Source organism: Anastrepha obliqua, chromosome 3 (genome assembly GCF_027943255.1).
Source record: "Anastrepha obliqua isolate idAnaObli1 chromosome 3, idAnaObli1_1.0, whole genome shotgun sequence".
NCBI classification, from domain to species: Eukaryota; Metazoa; Arthropoda; class Insecta; order Diptera; family Tephritidae; genus Anastrepha; species Anastrepha obliqua.
This window is the reverse complement of record NC_072894.1, coordinates 45,838-67,565: the sequence shown is the minus strand read 5'-3', so window position 1 is coordinate 67,565 and position 21,728 is coordinate 45,838. Positions and strand designations below refer to the sequence as shown.

Sequence of the window (21,728 nt, the reverse complement as noted above, 5' to 3'; positions counted from 1 at the left end):
CAAGTTCCAGGTGAAAAATCCGGCAACATCACTTGAAAAATAAATTCACTTGAAAAGTAAAATCGGTCTGGACCGAACTTTATGTATTCGAGCACATTTTAATAAAATTCAATTAGGGCTTCCTGTTAATTTTTTGAATCAATCAAATTCATAGATAAAAAGAATACCAGCTTGTAACATCAGGCGGACGGACGGAATTTTAGTCTTAACATATAAAAATTAGGCGTTGCTTTTCTCCGATATTAATAATTTTTATGTCAGATCTAAATAATACGTATACAATATCAATCTCGATACCGTTATACTGTTACATACGACCGTTATATGAATAAAATTGCAATGCGAACTGGGAAAATGAAAACTTATGTTCTTGATCTTAATCTCATAACTCCAAAGAAAATTTTTAAGCACGATGCCTTATACATTGGCACCGTTTTGCCATTCGTCACTTTATATCTTCATTATTTCATCTGTTTTAACCCTATACGCATAACCTTCGTCGAATCGTCGAACAGAAGATAGAAATATCGTTGTGATCTCAAAAGAGAGCGTTTTATAAAAACACAGATTATAAAAAAATATACAAACAAAAAATTAAATTTATTGTGTGTTTTACTTAAGATATACTTGGTTAATAAAACTGTGTGTTAAAACTTTCAGAAATATATATTTTCTACCGATTTTATATATCGCGAATAATAGCTCGTCGAAATGACGAATGGTTATGTTTAAAAGAGCAGCTTAGAAGGTTATGTGTATAGGGTTAAGTAGGTTGAAGTTTCCGTACTTATAAGCAAAATAACTTCTGCAACGCACCCTATATTTCAACAACTTAGTTTAAATCACTACACCAGTTTTATTATTGTGTTTTAATTTTTATTTCTCTATAGTTCATTACAGGAGTACAAGAGTAGTTTATGTTTTAAACATAATTAAAAGTCTAATATTATATTAATTCAAAATTAAAAGAAACAAAATCTAAGAAACTCGAAGATCATCCAAATAATTGAGTTTGCTCTTCTACTTAATTAAGTTTACAATATTTTCGTGCATTTCGAAGTTAAATGGTTATTCAAAATCTAATATTAATTCAAAATTAAAAGAAACAAAATCTAAGAAACTCGAAGATAATCCAAATAATTGAGTTTGCTCTTCTACTTAATTAAGTTTACAATATTTTTGTGCATTTCGAAGTTAAATGGTAAATTTTTGAGTTTTTTCAGAATTATATTTTTTTTAATTATTTTTTAATTATTGTTTATTTATGTACTCGTTTATATAATTTTTTACATATTCTAGTTCAATAATTTTTTTTCATTCAATTACTTCCAATCCGTCGACTTTTAGTGGTTGTTAAAATTTGTTGGTGTTGTTATGGTCCTTGTTGTGCGTTGAGGTTATAAAAATTAGTTGTAACTTTTCTTTACAAACTTGAAAGACTTATCACAGCTTTCCAACATCTTCTAACAACATTTTCTATTATTGTTGACGCCGCTAATAAGCCGGCAATGCTGGAAGTCAGCGCGGCGCTGGCGGTTTCCTCTACCGTCGATTTCACGTACTTGGTTGGTACGCAAAATGGCATTGCGCCGAAGATTTCTCCTATCATGAATCGCCATACACTGTTAATTTGGAAGAAAAAAAAATTATGGATATCATAGGTATAAATATAATATATGTATCTTATTTTAATATCGGCATATATTTTTTAGAAATTAAAATTTTTTGTTAATTTCTCTGATTTATGTATTTCCATTTACAAAATTCTTCTTTAACCATCATCCTTAGTACCGTTTTATTCAATTTGAGATCAGGCTAATGTTTTGCTTCTACCGTGTTCATACATTACAAAATTGTTGCATCAACTCGTAACTTGTTGGAGATTGGCGACGAGAAAAGTTGCAACGGGCAACTCGCTTTATGTTTTCGTTTACAATTTTGACATTCTATCATTCTTCTCTAGTAGGCTTGTCCTGCAGTAGGAGTAGCGGTGAAAACCGTTAACCGGCTCTCAGCAATTTTGAAGGAATCAGTTGATTTTCTAACGTAACCGGGGTTATAACAACGGTTGGTTTACGGCAAAGGTCGACAAAAACTGAGATTATGTTGGTGATATACGAAAACAACATAACTATAAGTAGATGCGAAGCTCTCTAATTTTGTATAAGAGCGCGCCCAGGAACGTGTTTCAATACTTTCCAGCATTGCCAATCCCTGGGCTAATGAAGAGCTGATGGTCGTATGTGTCCATATGTAATCGACTAGATGTTGATTTATCTTCATTAATCGTTAATCGTTAGCCGTTATTTTTATTAAAATTTTGTTTAAACTTATTCTGTTTGTTGTTTTACAAATTTTTTTGTTACCCTCTCTTTATATTATATTATACTAGCAAACCCGGCCCGCTTCGCTGGGCACACTAAAATAGAATAGATATGGCTTAGAACAGAAAAGATATGGTTTTCATATTATTTATTTCTCTATTCTCATATTATTTATTTCTTTATTCAATACCACGTTTTGACCTATATCTCGAGACCCCAGGCACGGAGCGGCATGAAAAATACTCTGAACTAAAGCATTCACCAACAGCTTCAATTTGATATCGATATTGTACAAACACATTCTAGGCTCCACGTTTTGGTCTCTATCTCGAGACCCTAGTCACGGAGCGGCATGAAAAATACTCTGAACTAAAGCATTCACCAACAGCTTCAATTTGATATCCATATTGTACAAACACATTCTAGGGTCCACGTGTTGGTCTCTATCTCGAGGCCCTAGTCACGGAGCGGCATGAAAAATACTCTGAACTAAAGCACTCACCAACAGCTTTCCAATTGATACCCATATTGTACATACATATCGAAGGTTACCCGGATTCACGTTTTGACCTATATCTCGAGACCATAATCACGGAGTGGCATGAAAAATACTCTGTACTAAAGCATTCACCAACAGGTTCCAATTGATATCCATATTGTACAAACACATTCTAGGGTCCACGTGTTGGTCTCTATCTCGAGGCCCTAGTCACGGAGCGGCATGAAAAATACTCTGTACTAAAGCATTCACCAACAACTTCCATTTGATACCCATATTGTACATACACATCCGAAGGTTACCCGGGTCCACGTTTTGACCTATATCTCGAGCCCTATTCACCAATAGGCATCCTAACTATACGTAAACCATCTTCAATACCTACTTAACAATGTGTGTAAGTTTGGTTTAATTCGGTGCAAAGACATGGCCGGTTAGCGAACGCACACAAAAAGTTGACTTTATTTTATATATAAGATTATATTAAAAAATTTTAATATTTTACGTGTTGCCTTATAAATATGTTTTTCGTCTTTATTATTTTAGGATCTCAATTTTGGATAATTTAATTTAAATCTTTTATGCCTCTCCATGTGTTTTACACTGTTTGTTCTTATTTTTATTGTATATATATTATGTATATATAGGTGATATAGGCCTACTGAGGAATCGACCACCCAAAACTAACTTTTCATACCTCAATGGTGTTGCGAAAGCTGCAAAATTTCCAATTTTCGTTTAAATGTTTCCTTTGATGTGGCATCACTGCCACGAGAAAAATAATTTCGCATCTACTCATTTATGTCCGAATTCCCGATGACTTGGCAACCGAAGTTACTCTCACAATTTTGCTTCAGCTGGCCAAACTTAGGAGTCTCATCAGCCTTAGTAGGAGTTTGAACGTGAACGTAATGGACAATACAAAAAACAGTTCAAAGTAGCGCTGCCAAAAATTGAACGCTATCGTAGGATATAAGTACGACTACAGTCTGTCTAACAGAAGCGTGACATAACTTAGAAACTACTTGACCAATTCGATTTTAACAACTGCATTGTATGGGCTTATAATATAGGGTGGGCCATCTAAAATTTGCTTTTTGAATCGGTTATAAAAAAAAACTAATCAATATTTTTTCAAACTTTTTTTTTTTTTGAAGATTAAACATTGTCATTTATGAATGAAAAATAATATCGTTCAAATGACTGCCACGACTGGCTTTACAGTAGGCCATTCGATCAACCCAATTTTTAAGCACATTTTCGATTGTTTGGGTTTCAATTTCATGAATGGCAACTTCGATTTCGTGTTTTAAAGCATCAATCGTCTCTGAATGGTTCGCATAGCATCTGTCCTTAACGGCTCCCCACAAAAAATAGTCCAACGGGCTTAAATCACAGCTCCGAGGCGGCCAATTGGTATCGGAATTCAAAAACGGTAGCCAAAAGTTCGAGTGTAATTTTGGCAGTGTGACAAGTTGCACCATTCTGTTGAAACCAAATGTCGTCCATATGATCTTCTTCAATTTTTGGAAACAAAAACTCGTTGAGCATGTCACGGTAACGCTCGCCATTTACTGTAACCGCGGAAGAAGAAGAAGACTTACCACTTTGGAAATAGGTTTTCAAAATTTCCCAATTTTGTTCACGCGTATAGCGTCCCATTTCGTAAATGTCAAACCTTTAAGTAAATTATGAACACATTTGGAATGTCATATGTGTTGCCATTCTCAAAAAAATAGGTAGTTCAAAAAGCAAACGCTATATGGCCCACCCTGGCTATATTATAAGCAATATATTCAATAAAACCTTCAGCTATAACGGCTTCACAAACTCGGGTCATACTTTGTGTTATTATTGCGCAAGTTGTGAAGGTAATCGGCTACAAATCTGATGAATTTGCCTTGATAACTGTTTGACCGTCTAAATATATATGTTTTCCCTTGAGTATTTGCTTAGCTTTTGCAATTAATGATCCTCTGATCCTGCTTTGGAGAAATTTTTTTTTCTAGACCTCGTACGGAGAAGTCGTCAACTTTTTTAATTTCGGTGTAGCATTGCTTCAACTTCTCCAAGTATTTTGCTGCAGATGCAAGTAGTATTTTTGGTCTTCTAAGGTGTGTACCTAATAGCACACAACAACGAGAAAAACAGCGTACGCTTTCCAAATTTCTCACAAAACTAACAAATTGCACAGTGTGAATTTCAAAAAACATACGTTTATTTAGCAGCATTTTTTATAACGGAACTCTAAGTTTGAATTTTGCCATTCATGCTTCTGTTAAACTGTATATGTGTATATGTGTGCATTATAGTCTAATCAACGTGAGTAAAGTGATTAAAGTATTGTGAACATCTGCACTATATTATACATATTTACACAAAAATAAGTTTTATTTTAGCATATGGAGAAGGAGCGCAAATGGATATGGGGTTTAAAAAATTATAGAAATATAGAAATAAGAATTCAACTTAATTTTAAATCTCAATAGATATGTTAAAAGAAGGCATTGTAGCATACCGTATGATATGGATGATGGGTGTAAGCTGGAAATTTGGTGTTTAGCAATAGAAAAAGCATGGAGAGAGCGGTATGAGAGAGCCTGTACTTCATTACTGAAACGCCACATAATATACGTTCGAAATTTGCTCAAAAACTTTAATTTTGAGCCGATAAGTTCTGAAACGTTATATAGCCCGTAAATCATGCCGGCCTGCATTCCTGGTATGGGTTGAGCAAGAGGGACTAACCATTTTGATTTTTTTTTAATAAACCACCACTTTTCTTCTTTCTAAAATAGATTGGATTCTAAAACGTTATGCTGTAAGATAAGGAAAAGTAGCTTATGAGGAATTTGTCATGCTGTTTTAACAAACAATAACAGCAGAAGCAAGCACAATAACAAGTCGTTTCTACGTCACTAGAGTAACCCAACCAAAGGCTTCCACTTCCGCAGCATTCCCCTAATATTTATCGAGAATGTCTCTGTTGCTACAAGAACAACAACAACAAGCCTTAATTAAATACATACATAATCAATCTATACACACCTTTTGGCTATTCCATGCAAAGAGTTCCATCTTAAGCTGGGCTGCCGGGCAGCGGCCTATGCGTGGACCAGTAGTGGGCCGCTCTTCAGCCACAACTTGAGCACTCTAGTTATAAAATAATGATATACGTTTAATATTCACTTTCATTGGCAACATACGAGTATACCAATCTCAATATGCCGAATACAACTGTGAACTTACTTGGCCTATTTCAACTGCCGGTGGCTGTGGAGGGGAAACTTTAAGTTTTGGAGACGCTTGTGGCTTTGAGTTCTCTTTTTCTTCTTCACGGTAATGAGACATATTTTCGAAATGTGCCTTCTCCTGTTGCTGGTTTGATTCGTTCATTTCGAGGTCAAACTTTTCAAAGCTTTCATTGGCCTTTTGAGCGGACCTAATACTGTGATATACCGACATACTGCATAAAGACGAATGGAATGAATATATGCAGTTGGAACCAAGATTATATTTTAAATTAATAAAAAAAAATATATTAGTTATATTTATACTACATAGTAACATTCAGCGCTTTATCTCACCTCGGATGCTCAATAAGAAGATTCTCCAATGGGGATATTTCCATGTGAACAGGGCCGTTTGATGTAAAGCATGGTGGAGGCGTCAAATACCACGATCCGACCATGGTAAAGAGTTTGGCACCAGAACCGTTACTATCATAACTAGCCCCGCTAATATTGTGTTCCACATCTTGACATACAGAAAACAATGATTGTGTGATCGCTTCATCAGCCAAAATTTCGGCTCCCCGACAGCCAGTGTTAATGTCACGTCCGCTGGTGTTGCATTTGCTTTTTTTACAATTGTTCTGCAGATTTTTACGGAGTGTAAAATATTGCTGCACGGTTGCCTGCTTAGATTGATGTCCATCTAGAAGCTCTGAAACTGGAGTTGAAGTACGATTCTTATCCCGGCTGAAGCTCAACTTTTCCTCCGAGCTTCCTCGAGAAAACGAATTTGAGGCAATTGCTTCTAGTTAAAGATAAATTTAGAAACAACAGGATATGAATGTGTCTAAAACAATGAATACCTGAACATAAATATAGAATACATACCCTCCTTCTCAACAAAAAACCAATCGTTCTCGTCTATCTCAAAATCTTCGTCGGACGACAACAGCGTTTCAGGTGCAAAATTTGGTGATGCTTCTGCGTTAAGAGGTTGTTGTTCTTGTGGTTTTAGCTGCTTACTTAATGGCTGTTTTACTCCAATAGACACTTGCTGTTTAATTTTATTCTTCTTGTTGCCGCCCTTATTCTTATTTCTGGTTGTAATAAGTTCTGGTTCCTCATTTGGTTGAATAAATGAAGTATCTTCCTCAGAACAAATTTTTAATTGGTTCTCACGAATGAGATATCCTTTTTGCTCTTTTTTTAATTCACAATTTTTATTCAGTTCACAATTCTTAGTTTCAGATGTACTTGATCCAAAGAGAAACGACGCAAGGCTGCTAAACATTATACAGCGATACAATTACTGAAGATGTTGCCAAAAGCTTCTTGACAGTTAATAGTACTCGTGAAATTTCAAAGTTTTCCCAGTATAAATTTTTATTACAATTAGTTTAGATTTCCAAAGTATTATTTGTCAGTATCTTGCTTATAAGTTATTAAGGTTTGAGATCGTTTTCGCTCGAAGCTGAAATATGTGCTTCTGTGCTTGTCAGTCTTCTCAATTATATGTTGGTGTAATATTTGATGCGGTCTTGTCCCTCGTTCTTACGCTGCATGTACATAAATAAAAAAAAAAAATTATTCATCTATATATATGTACATACACAGTAGTCAGTGTGCTAATTAAGTTAGGGTTATATTGTATATATCCCCTTTAAATAATAATAATATATGCATGCATATAAATATATAAAAAAATAAATAAATAATTGGCGCGTACACGTCTGTTAGGTGTTTGGCCGAGCTCCTCCTATTTGTGGTGTGCGTCTTGATGTTGTTCCACAAATCTATATAAATATATAGATATACATATATGTATATGTATATATATTCAGGTAGCTATTAATATGTTCACATATAAGTAGATGATCTACTTTTTCGTGCTTAACTCCCAATCCGTAATTAAAAAGCTAGATTTCCCATACAAAATTTCTCTCCCAAAATCTGAGATTATAAAATAGTCCTAAATAATAACCATACTTTTTGGCACATCCCTGTGTTATCGATAATTATTATTGCGAATGTAAGGAGAAACATCAATATAAAAACTAAATGACATGGGTGCCGGCAAAGAAAACAGTAAATACAATTGTAATAAAATTTCTGTTAAACATTATTAATTATGGATTCATTTTACAGAAAAAAGGGTGTGTCTATAAACGTTTTATTCTCTTATTACTTATTATAAAATGTAATATAGAATTTCCCATGTGTATTGCTGCCCATAATTTTTTGCAACCTCAGGAAACGTCGCTTACGAATTCCCTCCAAGTGTTTATTATTAGCAGTCAATTGCGCAATTAAATTAGCTATTCCTTTTCCTTGTATTTTCTTTATATCGTTAGTAATAATTAAAAAAACCAAAAACACCAAAATAATTTCTATGAAGGAAAAACAGTATTGACAGCTGGTTGTCAATTTTGCAGGTAATCTGTCATATGTGAACGGGTAGATTAATTTTGTGGATTTATTGGTAATTAATGCATATGTGAACATACTTTATGTTTACTTTTTTATTATAATACTAGCAAACCCGGCCCCCTTCGCTGGGCACACTAAAATAGAATAGATATGGTTTAGAACAGAAAATATATGGTTTTCATATTATTTATTTCTTTATTCTTTATTCAAGCGCTTTGGCATAAACAATATTTTTTGTTTTTGTTTTTGAGTAAATATAAAATATAAATTGAAAATCAGGAAAAAAGAAGATTGTTTTTAAATTTCAAATCAACGCATATGAATAACTAAGAAACAATCGTCTTTTTTCCTGATCATACATGAATTTTTCGTTTCAATTTATATGTTTTATTAAGCATTGGAGCTTTTTTAACCATTATCCATTTATATTTTTCAAAACAAAAGAAAAAAATTTCATTCACACATAATTTCATTCGGATTTCACATTAAATTCTCAAATTTCGTAAGAAGTTATTCACTGTTCCAAAATCCACTCCAAAAAAATTCACAAACAATTTTTACATATTGCACTTACATCTTATATGAAAATTATTTCATCTTATATGAACATTGAATAGAGTAAATTTGCGTGTATGAGACTTGTAGTATCTACGCATGTGTAAAGACTATACAAAGTGAGAATGCAACTACCCTGAAAACGTTTTAGCCTTCTATTCGTACTGCAGTGCCGCGTGCACGAGCAAGTTCGAATTCGAAAGAGTAAGTCGTAGACTCCCGAAATCAGTAAGAGTAACTCCGAGAGTGCAGGCATGCGCGACCGCGCGTTAGCTCTGTCTTTCTTACTCTTCTACAGAAGATCTACTACTGTGTGGCAAAAGTAAGGTGAATTTATTTATCAAAGTTCGCGGGATTAAAATTTCGCTCTAGTTATTTTTTTCATGAGTTGGCAGCACTGTTAATAACATCTGGGCCAACTTTCATGTGAATGTCATTATCAGTAATATATTTACTCTTGTGTTTACTAAACGACCAAGAGTGCATTTTTCGATCTTTACAATGTCTGATTTGATTGAGCAGAAAAGTGCCATCAAATTTTGTTTACGGAATGAAATTTCGGCTGCGGAAACGTTTAGCATGCAGAAGGCATTTGATGATTCGACCATGTCGCAGAAAAATGTTTATAAGTGGTACAAAGACTTCAAAGAGGGTCGAGAACGTGTTGATGACTTGGAGCGCTCCGGACGACCATCGACGTCAACAGATGACCAACACGTCAATAAAGTGAAGGAGTTAGTGCTCAAAAATCATCGATTGACTGTTAAAGACCTTACTGATATGATCGGAATATCAGAAGGATCTGTGAAAACCATTTTGAAAGACCATTTGAGCCTACGAAAAGTCAAATCTCGTTTGGTACCGAAAACTTTCAATTTCTTGGAAAAAAGTCGTCGCGTTGATGTGTGTGAAACAATGCTTTCAGACTATCAGGACAAGCTCAAATGCATCATTACGGGAGCTCAGACTTGGATTTATGCTTATGACCCTGAAACAACCGACCAATCAAGCGAATATCGTGCTAAAGGCGAGGCAAGACCGAAAAGAGCACGTCAAAGTCGTTCAAAAATAAAGGTCATGATGACAGTTTTTTTCGATTTTGGTGTGGTGCACTATGAATTCCTTCCACCTGGCCAAACTGTTAATAAGGAATATTATTTGAGCGTTATGCTTCGTTTACGTGAAGCAATTCGTCTCAAAAGACCAGAATTATGGGCCAACAACTCTTGTTTTTTGCATCACGATAATGCGCCGTCTCACACTGCACTCGTTCTTCGTGACCATTTCGCCAAAAATTCCACGCATATCGTTCCGCAACCACCGTATTCGCCTGATTTGGCTCCGTGTGACTTCTGGCTATTCCCACAACTCAAGAGACCACTCCGGGGAACGCGTTTCGAGTCGATTGAGGAGATAAAAGCTGAATCGAAGAAGGTGCTGATGGCTATACCGGAAATGGACTATTTGGCATGTTTCGGGGATTGGAAAAATCGTTGGCATAAGTGTATTTCATCGATAGGGGATTATTGTGAAGGAGTTGAAATTGATTTACAAGAATAAATAAAGATTTTTCATTTTACAACCAAATTCTCCTTACTTTTTGCCCACAGTAAAAAACGAAAATATTAGTCCTGGCAATCCTAATAAGGATAATGGAAAACTTTTATCAAATTATTGCATTGTCATCGGTCCTTGATAGGTGTGCAAAATTCCAAGTCGAGCAGATTTTTAGAAGCCAGTGAAAATTAAGCTCAAAGATTCCGTTACATACATACAACCCGAGCTAATAAAAGTGTGTTAAAAATCTTGAAAATACCTTAAATTTTCGAGCTCTAAACCACCGGGACTGCTTAAAGGCTAGGAAGCATTAATTTTGGGTTCAATGGTTTTAACAGGGAAAGGAGTTCTACGCAAAAATACTGTGGATATCTTAGCCGGAGTTGGACTGATGAGGGTTATTTTTTTGAAGCGCGGCCGAAGGCTGCCCACGCGGAAAAGAGCTTTACGCAAAAATACTGTGTATTGCGTAGCCGGAGTTGGACTGATGAGAGTTATTTTTTTAAAGGGTATGAGTTTAACATTAAATTACTTAAAAACTATAAGTCTCTGGAGGGTGTGGTTTTCAGTTTTAAGGTGGGGATACACCCCTCTATCACCGCCTTTAAATCTTTTTTTTCAAAGCAGGTTACATTATACTAAATTTTTCCCAGAAAAGCAATTGCCAACTTCTTGTGGCATGAGCTGGCAAGCATCTGAATGCTGTAGGGTTAAATTATTGCCACGAGTTTAAGTTGAAAAAATGTGGAAGATAGTTTATAACTGTTGTATTAAATAAAATACCTTTATTAAATGATGAATCATTAAGCTTACGTTGATTGAAAATGTCCCGCGTTGTGCAGGAGATAGTCCTTTCCTACCTAGTGCTGATAACTACCCGTTGCCGAAACCAAGTAGCAATTTATCAAAACGTCAGTCTGCGAAAAATAAATTTTAAATTGCCAATTTCATTGAAATTGACTATTGAAAACAATCAAAAATTTAATGTCGAGATGACTAGTAAGTTTAGGTCAATCTGACAGCATTGATACATTGTCGGTTTTTGTAAAACATACAAATATTTTGGTAAAGCAAATGGTTGTGGTCGAAAAATTGTATCCTTGAACGTCCGTATCTTCATTTGTAACACACGTCGAATATCGTAACAGTTCATCGCAGAAAATTTTCACAATTAGTTATGTACATATTTTGACTAACACATTAGGGTAAGTAATTATCAAAAACACAAATCGCGCCCAAATAATAAAACTTTATGGATAAAATTATTGCAAACATTTCCCATAGAAAGTCAGCACCTCACAGCACTTAGGGTTGCCAGGTCTCACAATATAAATAGTCACTTGCGTATTTTGGTCGCTTTATTGCTTAAGATGCTGACAAAGATTTATTGCTTTTAAGTTGCTAATAATTCTGCACTGACGACAGTTTTGACCTTGAAAGGATTCATTATTTCTGCACAATATAATCAATTGGAAATAAATTATGTACATACATACCTTAGCCATGCATATATATTATTCATCAAAATAAATATGTATGCAGAACTTATGTAACTTTTTGCTATACTATACAAGTATTTTTTGAAAAAAAAATTTTTTAACAAATGGCCACAAAAAAGTGTGGAGGAATTTGTATATTAGAATAATAATAAACAATAAACACTTTGAACAAAGAAAATGTTTTTACTTTGCAACATACACATCCATACATTTGCACTTGTGTGTATGGGCATGTATGTACATACATATGTATATATTTGGCTTTGTAAATACGTAGAAGTATGCCAATATAAATACATAATCATATACTTATTCATATGGGTATGTATCTGTAAATACATAAGAACATGTACATATGTACATATATACAACCGTTTTTATATACTTTTTTATTTATGGGTGTACCCAGGTACACAATTCTTAACATATGTCATCCGTAAAACTCGTAACTAAATTTTAGTTTCTTACCAATCTGAATTTCTTACCAACGAAATTATATGTACTATATACATATGTATGTATGTATGGGTATTGCTCCACACTCTCGCTTACCTCCAAACAAACTACAGCTCGAATCACAGTATAGCTCAAATCAAAAATAATTAGAAAAATGTATTTTAACTCTATTTGTTATGAGTCAATTTTTATTTCTATTTGTAAATATTCGACCCAGACACCGACTTTTGTTACTGCAAAATCGACACAACACTGCCGACTGAATTTAACGGCCAGGGCCAGCAATTCGCTTAGCCCCAGTCGAAAAAATATTATGTAGAATACTACCTCATAAAGCCAAAACCAACCACCAGCGAAAAAACACATGCAGACATACCTACATATTTATTGCCATACCATACTATTACTATACCTGTACAAAACAATAAATATACACATATATGTACGTATATATCTATACGTACAATCGATAATAGATACATACAGATACATAGGTACATACATGTGTATGTATCTATGACTGTGAAGCGAAATGACGAAGTGCCCCATCGGTAGGAAAAAACGCAGTAAAAACAAACGACGCGAACAGCTGGTATTCGTATCTATTGCCGAGCAAATACATTGGCTCTGTTATTACGGAACATTCGTATACCAATACCCTTTTATATATTATTTATACACAGTTTTATGTACACTTCGCTAAAGAAATCCTAATGAGATAAACCAATTTCTTTTTCGCTCTAAATAAGTAATATTTTAGCAATGAAGTGAAAATAGAAGAAAATAAGCCAAATATAGAGTGGTAATCAAACATAAACCTTTGCATACATACATACATACTACATAACCAAGTAAAATTTTAGTAAAAAATTGGTGCTGTATTTTAAACAAAGTGTATAATTCATTTATGCAAACAAAAGATAATGGAAACTATTGCCAAATAAATCCAATTTCTCTAATTCAATTCTCATAAAGAACTAAGTACATACATATGTATGTATGTATGTAGCTAAATTTCACTAATTTCAAACTCATGAAAATGAAATCTGTAGTTATTCTGCCTACAGGAAAATGTGGTATACATAATAACACTTATTTACAAACACTAGTAATACTCCCGAATTCATGAAAATGATTTTCACAGTTGTTCTGCTTACAGGAAAATTTGGTATATGTATGTAAAAACACTTATTTACAAACACAGGTTTAGGCCCAAATTCATGAAAATGGAATTTGTATTGGCTTTGCCTAAACAAAATATGGTATACATAAAAACACTTATTTCCAAACCTATACAAACGAATATAACTCATATTATATTATTGTTTATTAATAATATTGTTTCTTATCAAAAAAGAACATTTGTTTGTTTTGAAAGGTATTATGTGCATATGTATGCATGTTACTTTACAGCTGATACTTGTTTACTAATAATTGTTGTTGTATCTTAGCTTCACGTTTATGAATTGAATCAGTGAGCTGTTTTTGGCTCTAAGTAGATATGTATGTATATATATAAATATGTATGTGTGTGTATATGAACCAATCTATAATATATGTACAAGTATCTAACCTAACCTCTACACTTAACCATATGTACATACATAAATACATACACACATATTTACATAGTATAAATACATATGTATGTACCTACATAGTATATTTATACACACACATTCACGCAAAATACTTATGAACATATTTTATACGTACATATAAAATCAATCAGCTGATTTGGTACTTGAATAGAAACGTACATATATACACTTGTTTGTATAACTAAGCACACACACATATTTTATGTACTATTCCTCACCTTTTGCTTTATTATTGGTTGTCCCGCACCTATTGTAGTTTTAATCACATAAATTATTTCACTTGAACTACGTTTACGTTACTATATTATATTTGCTAATTTACATGCTTTACTATTCTAAATTTATTATGTATGTACATACAAAACCAAAAATGTTTTGCACAATACGCTGCTCCTGGTCTCAGAGCTCTAAAGTGGAATGTTGGAATAAATAAACGGCAATGGCAGTTGTGATGACAATGCTGCTGGCGTTGCCATTGTCGTTGACATTGGTGTTTTATATTGCCAGCTGACAGTGGGCCAATATGCTTGTATTTGAAGAGTGTATATACTTATAAGTACAAATAGTTTTTTGGTTGAAAGAGATAAGGTTACGACAAATTTCGTGAATGATTGTGGTAAAAAATTCTAAATTTAGTGCTTCAAATTAATGAAATATTTTCTTTCTTGTACGTACATATGTGTATGTTTAAAATTCGACACTGTTATAAAATTTGGATAGCGCCAAATCTGAATATTGGCAATTAGGCACTTAACCCAACATCTACTCCATCAAATATGTTATAACATCTGTCAAATTTCTGCTTTGGCTTTGTCCCGTTTCCTTTTGTGGGCACTGTGCTGTTGTAATATTTATTTTCAAAATGACATCAAGAAAATCGCAATAACCGATGTGTTAAAAAAGAAAAGAAATATAAAATTTATTCGCATGAAAATAAAAATATTTATTCTTGCATTGACCATACTTAATTAAAGCTTAACAAGTGGCCGCAACAGAATCGAGTTTTGTGATATCCTTATTTGGTTATCCTAGTAACAAATTAGTTAGGGTAAAAAATGTTAACCAAAAAACTACTTATTAATTACATCTGAACAACATTTTTTCAATTTATTCAAAATGTTATGCTGAAAACAGTGAACACCGTAAACGCAATCCCCTGTCAGCTGTTTCAAAAAAACTAATGAGAACCCCATGTAAATGAAAAATTCCTTCCTTCCGTATCGTAGTACCGTACATTTTATTTCACGATTTTTAAAAAATCCCGTAATCCCCTCCCAGCTGATTGCTCTCTCACCACACAGTGTTGCCAAGCAGTACATTTCGAAATCATTTACAAAATAAACTTAGAAAAATTAGAATTTTTATTAAAATAACTTAAAAACACTGTTGAATAATGTTAATTATAGATAAATGAACTATTTGCATTTGTTGGTTTTTGGCTTTGGTTTATTGAACAATGAAAAATTGTAACTGATAACGCGGATGTGTGAAAAAGTGTGTAGCAAAAATATCAATGGCAACATTGTGTAGATACAACCAAACACATACACACACAAACCGATGTATTGTGTAAATATGTAATTAAAAGAACGCAGTTGTTCTCGGGGTGAGTTTTTGTGCACGGTAAGGAACTGCGGTAAGGGACTGCGTACGGTGTTCACTGTTTTCAGCATTATTCTTGTTTGGGAGAAACATTATTGAAAAGTTTCGAGAATACATTAATGCAAAAAATATTTCGGTTATAGTAAAAAATGTGTAGCTTATTAAATCTTAAATAGGCTATTTATTTTACTTTTTCTTTTGTTAGTTACAGAACTTGTTTCTCTTATGAGTAACCAATCGTATTCTCTCATCATTCCTCTGTCCCAGAAAAATTATTTTGTGTTGACACAATGAGTAATTATTATGTTATAATTATAGGGCTCAATGGGAATTTGGAATTTTCACAAGATATTCTTAGTAAGTATTTTATTTAATACCTGCCTTCTTGCAGTCCTTGAAAAAATTGAGTTATTGTTTTGTATACACATGGCGCCACGATACACTCTTGGCTAACACTTGGATTTCAGATACTCTTTACGAGTATACGAAAGTTTGCAATACCGATGGATGCGTTTTAATCCACTGCAAAACTATTTCGAAGTCTGGTTTTTTCTATTGGTCGACGCAATATCTTGATACATAATTTAGCTAAACGCGGAAGAGATAAAGTCTTCAGTCGAACCACTCTAGACTTTAAAGAAAGCAGCGCACATTTCGTACAAATAGCGGATCGCTTACGTATATATCATAGATATAAGTTATGCAGCAGCCGCTCAGGCGGGAATATAACGGCGCGGCTCACTCAGGAATCGATTATTTGTTGGACTCATATTCCCCAATTCGGAACACAATATACGGAATGCAGAGGTTTATTTATTTAATTAGTTTTTATGGTCTTAAAACCTAATTTATATATTTATATGCTTATATGCTATGTAGTACAATAATAATATTCCTACATACATATATATGTACAATAAAACAAATTATAGTTTACAGTTATAAAGTTTTTACAGTGTAATTTATGGTCTAGCATAGTTAATGAAAGACATATTTCTACTGCTAGGAAAGGAAGGGTCTAGTTTCTATCTAATCGGCAACGTTTTACCGTGATTAAATAGCAGCCTCTTAAAAGTGCTCATGTTAACAGAATTTTTTATTTCAGTTAGTAGCTCGTTAAAACATTTTAATCTTTTATAGAATATATTTTTCTTATCAACTTCTGTTCTAAACAGTGGTAGTCTAAAACTATTACTTTCCCTGAGTATATATGAATGGGTTTCGTTTATGTATCTAAGATTATCGCTCAGATAATACAGTAACTTGCCCTTTTTTATATTAAAAACGAACTTCATAGCGTGATAAAATATTTGCTGTTTCACGCTCAGCCAATTCAAGTCTCTAATCATTTCTTGTATGGGTATCATAACGCTTATTCAAAATGAATCGCATAGCATTTTTTGGAGTTTCTCAATCTGTGTGTCGCTAGCCATGAAAAAATCATATTTTGATGTGATGAAGCCCATTTTAATTTAAATCAAAATGTAAATAAGCAAAATTGCCATTATTGGTTACTGTTTAAGTTGCTTCCCGCCTATAAGTATGTAACAAGTTGTGCTTTTGTTTATTATTTCATTTGCTGAATTGATCACCACATCTCTCAAAGAGCTTATCAAATGGTAAATTTAAAGCGTATACTGCATATCGGCCATGGCCATGCAATGCTCAAAAAAATCTTCATATAAGAGATTTTCTTTCTAAGGTTCTATGAGCCACAAGACTCAATAAATATATCCAAAGATGTCTAACCACACCAGTTTGGCATGCGGAAACGAACCTTAGGGCCACGGTTCAAGCTCAAATAAACAAGCTCGTAAACGAGTTCACTCATCCCTACTCTCCCTAAGATAATCACCTATAAAATTATTACTTAGGCGAACAAATTTACATTATATTTATAAGTAAATCTACATATGTTATTAATAACATCTTTACTCACAAGAAGGTTTTTGGGGCTGAGGAATGATGAAAGATTACGATTGATTCCTTATGAGAGAGACAAATTCTGTAACTAACAAAAGAAGAAGTAAAATAAGTAGCCTATTTTAGATTTAATAAACTACACATTTTTTACTACAATCGAAATAATTTTTGCATTTATGTAGGTATTCTCGAAATTTTTTATTAATGTCTTATATCTCCCAAAAAAGAATAATATTTTGAATAAATTGAAAAAAAGAAAAATTGTTGAAAGAAATTCAAAAGTAGATAGACCTTAAGCAAAGTTAAAAATTTTCTGTCTTCTGTTATTCCACGACATATGTACGTATGTTGGTGCGTGTTTTTGTGTATGTGTGTTCACTTGGCAACATAAGATATACAAAATATCAGATATTGGCAATTGCAAACAATAATCCGCCGAGGATTTATACATTTCATAATTTTAGCGAATTCAAGCCAAATTTCGCAGGCATTTCCCGTTTTGCTCACTCCTATAATAAAAAAAAATGACTTAATGTCTCCAAGTCTCTGATTAGCATATACTTGTATTTCTGGTGTGGAAGTTAACAAGTGGGGGGATATTAGCAACTTTTCCAGATATTTTTTTCGCACCTCCTATTATAATTTGTGCCTGCTTTAAACATTTTTAAATGTAAATGACCGAAGCTCCTCCTCCTATTTGTGGTGTGCGATTCCGAACGGCAGATATTTTTTATGAGGAGCTTTTTCATTGCAGAAATACACTCGGAGGTTTGCCTTTGCCTGCCGAGGGGCGACCGCTATTAGAAAAAAAATTTCCTGTATTTTGGTCTTTCCCCGAGATTCGAACCAACGTCCTCGTCCTGTCTCTGAAACCCGAATACTAGTCACGTGCCAACCCAATCGGCTACGGTGCCCTTTATAAAAGTTTTGACATTTTTCTATTTGCGACCGCTATTAGAAAAAAACTTTCCTGTATTTTGGCCTTTAGCCGAGATTCGAACTAACGTCCACTCTCTCAAACCCGAATACTACTCACGTACAAAGCCATTCGGCTACGGTGGTCTTTACACAATTTTTGACATTTTTCTATTTGCATTACTTGAATTTAACACTAATCAAAGCTGTAGCACCACAGAATGTTAATGGAATTGCATTAACATTCTCTGGTAGCAGACAATGCCAATTAACATTCTGTGGCTGTAGTGTAATAAAAACCCTGTTCGAAACCAATGTTAAAAAAATGTACAAAATCTGTTACAATTTCGCCCTTTTCATTAATCACAATAAATCTTCATAATTCGCAGGTTCTTTTTTCGAAAGGATTATACTTAAGTACACATTTGGATACACTATAGAATATATCAATGATAGCCTAGATGGTAAAAACCCTTTCTTATAAATCATTTGGAAGAAATGCCTAAGTTCAAATCCTCTTGCTATCACAAATAGATCACAGTTATAATATTATTACAATATTTATAAATAGATTAAATACAAATTGATTCAATATACTATTATATAACTCGTTAATACAATCATATATAATATATATATATATATACATGAACTGCGACTTATGAGATCGGTAATCGACGACAGATCCGAAAGAATGTACATATTTAGGACTTGGTCAGAAGAGCAAAGCTAGAAAATGATAGACGTAGGCTGAAAGGGTGATGGGGAAGTGGACATATTGAAGTAGGTGGCAGTGCGTGCATGTGAAAAATAGTGGACCTGGTGAAAAGTGCAGTGGCAGTGGGTGGGTGACAGTGGGTGGTTGTGAAAAATAGTGGACCTGGTGAAAAGTGCAGTGGTGGCAGTGGGTGGGTGACAGTGGGTGGATGTGAAAAATAGTGGACCTGGTGAAAAGTGCAGTGGCAGTGGGTGGGTGACAGTGCGTGCATGTGAAAAGTGCAGTAGGTGACAGTGGGTGGTTGTGAAAAATAGTGGACCTGGTGAAAAGTGCAGTGGTGGCAGTGGGTGGGTGACAGTGGGTGGTTGTGAAAAATAGTGGACCTGGTGAAAAGTGCAGTGGTGGCAGTGGGTGGGTGACAGTGGGTGGATGTGAAAAATAGTGGACCTGGTGAAAAGTGCAGTGGCAGTGGGTGGGTGACAGTGCGTGCATGTGAAAAGTGCAGTAGGTGACAGTGGGTGGTTGTGAAAAATAGTGGACCTGGTGAAAAGTGCAGTGGCAGTGGGTGGGTGACAGTGGGTGGTTGTGAAAAATAGTGGACCTGGTGAAAAGTGCAGTGGCAGTGGGTGGGTGACAGTGGGTGGTTGTGAAAAATAGTGGACCTGGTGAAAAGTGCAGTGGCAGTGGGTGGGTGACAGTGCGTGCATGTGAAAAGTGCAGTAGGTGACAGTGGGTGGTTGTGAAAAATAGTGGACCTGGTGAAAAGTGCAGTGGCAGTGGGTGGGTGACAGTGGGTGGTTGTGAAAAATAGTGGACCTGGTGAAAAGTGCAGTGGTGGCAGTGGGTGGGTGACAGTGGGTGGATGTGAAAAATAGTGGACCTGGTGAAAAGTGCAGTGGCAGTGGGTGGGTGACAGTGCGTGCATGTGAAAAGTGCAGTAGGTGACAGTGGGTGGTTGTGAAAAATAGTGGACCTGGTGAAAAGTGCAGTGGCAGTGGGTGGGTGACAGTGGGTGGTTGTGAAAAATAGTGGACCTGGTGAAAAGTGCAGTGGCAGTGGGTGGGTGACAGTGGGTGGTTGTGAAAAATAGTGGACCTGGTGAAAAGTGCAGTGGCAGTGGGTGGGTGACAGTGCGTGCATGTGAAAAGTGCAGTAGGTGACAGTGGGTGGTTGTGAAAAATAGTGGACCTGGTGAAAAGTGCAGTGGCAGTGGGTGGGTGACAGTGGGTGGTTGTGAAAAATAGTGGACCTGGTGAAAAGTGCAGTGGTGGCAGTGGGTGGTTGTGAAAAATAGTGGACCTGGTGAAAAGTGCAGTGGCAGTGGGTGGGTGACAGTGGGTGGTTGTGAAAAATAGTGGACCTGGTGAAAAGTGCAGTGGTGGCAGTGGGTGGGTGACAGTGGGTGGATGTGAAAAATAGTGGACCTGGTGAAAAGTGCAGTGGCAGTGGGTGGGTGACAGTGGGTGGTTGTGAAAAAGAGTGGACCTGGTGAAAAGTGCAGTGGCAGTGGGTGGGTGACAGTGGGTGGTTGTGAAAAATAGTGGACCTGGTGAAAAGTGCAGTGGCAGTGGGTGGGTGACAGTGCGTGCATGTGAAAAGTGCAGCAGGTGACAGTGGGTGGTTGTGAAAAATAGTGGACCTGGTGAAAAGTGCAGTGGTGGCAGTGGGTGGGTGACAGTGGGTGGTTGTGAAAAATAGTGGACCTGGTGAAAAGTGCAGTGGCAGTGGGTGGGTGACAGTGGGTGGTTGTGAAAAATAGTGGACCTGGTGAAAAGTGCAGTGGCAGTGGGTGGGTGACAGTGCGTGCATGTGAAAAGTGCAGTAGGTGACAGTGGGTGGTTGTGAAAAATAGTGGACCTGGTGAAAAGTGCAGTGGTGGCAGTGGGTGGGTGACAGTGGGTGGATGTGAAAAATAGTGGACCTGGTGAAAAGTGCAGTGGCAGTGGGTGGGTGACAGTGCGTGCATGTGAAAAGTGCAGTAGGTGACAGTGGGTGGTTGTGAAAAATAGTGGACCTGGTGAAAAGTGCAGTGGCAGTGGGTGGGTGACAGTGGGTGGTTGTGAAAAATAGTGGACCTGGTGAAAAGTGCAGTGGCAGTGGGTGGGTGACAGTGGGTGGTTGTGAAAAATAGTGGACCTGGTGAAAAGTGCAGTGGCAGTGGGTGGGTGACAGTGCGTGCATGTGAAAAGTGCAGTAGGTGACAGTGGGTGGTTGTGAAAAATAGTGGACCTGGTGAAAAGTGCAGTGGTGGCAGTGGGTGGGTGACAGTGGGTGGTTGTGAAAAATAGTGGACCTGGTGAAAAGTGCAGTGGCAGTGGGTGGGTGACAGTGGGTGGTTGTGAAAAATAGTGGACCTGGTGAAAAGTGCAGTGGCAGTGGGTGGGTGACAGTGGGTGGTTGTGAAAAATAGTGGACCTGG

General features: G+C 35.6%; 1 protein-coding gene across 5 annotated transcripts; it reads right to left on the bottom strand.

Annotated features, from left to right (window-relative positions):
* Positions 1-893: 893 nt before the first annotated feature.
* LOC129241064 (uncharacterized) lies at positions 894-14,568 on the bottom strand. 5 transcript variants are annotated; one of them, XM_054877212.1, is made up of 7 exons: positions 12,647-12,824; positions 11,409-11,512; positions 6,945-7,612; positions 6,411-6,861; positions 6,073-6,289; positions 5,872-5,976; positions 896-1,622 (listed from the first exon to the last, which is right to left on the bottom strand). In XM_054877212.1, exons 3-7 carry the CDS (start codon positions 7,345-7,347, stop codon positions 1,464-1,466), a joined length of 1,335 nt encoding a protein of 444 aa, XP_054733187.1. In that variant the 5' UTR covers positions 7,348-7,612; positions 11,409-11,512; positions 12,647-12,824; the 3' UTR covers positions 896-1,463. The 5 variants fall into 5 exon arrangements, with proteins under 5 accessions (XP_054733188.1, XP_054733187.1, XP_054733185.1 ...); XM_054877213.1 differs by lacking the exon at positions 11,409-11,512 and having other exon boundaries at positions 894-1,622; positions 6,411-6,858; positions 12,647-12,825; XM_054877210.1 differs by lacking the exons at positions 11,409-11,512; positions 12,647-12,824 and adding an exon at positions 14,370-14,568.
* Between the last annotated feature and the right edge of the window lie 7,160 nt (positions 14,569-21,728).

Bases quoted from the DNA above. Each gene is read 5' to 3' on its own strand.
- LOC129241064 (XM_054877210.1), bottom strand. From the start codon at position 7,347: ATGTTTAGCAGCCTTGCGTCGTTTCTCTTTGGATCAAGTACATCTGAA. The intron at 5,977-6,072 runs GTAAGTTCACAG...TTTTATAACTAG, and splicing joins CGGCAGTTGAAATAGGCCAA to AGTGCTCAAGTTGTGGCTGA. The intron at 1,623-5,871 runs GTGTGTATAGAT...CCAAATTAACAG, and splicing joins TTGCATGGAATAGCCAAAAG to TGTATGGCGATTCATGATAG.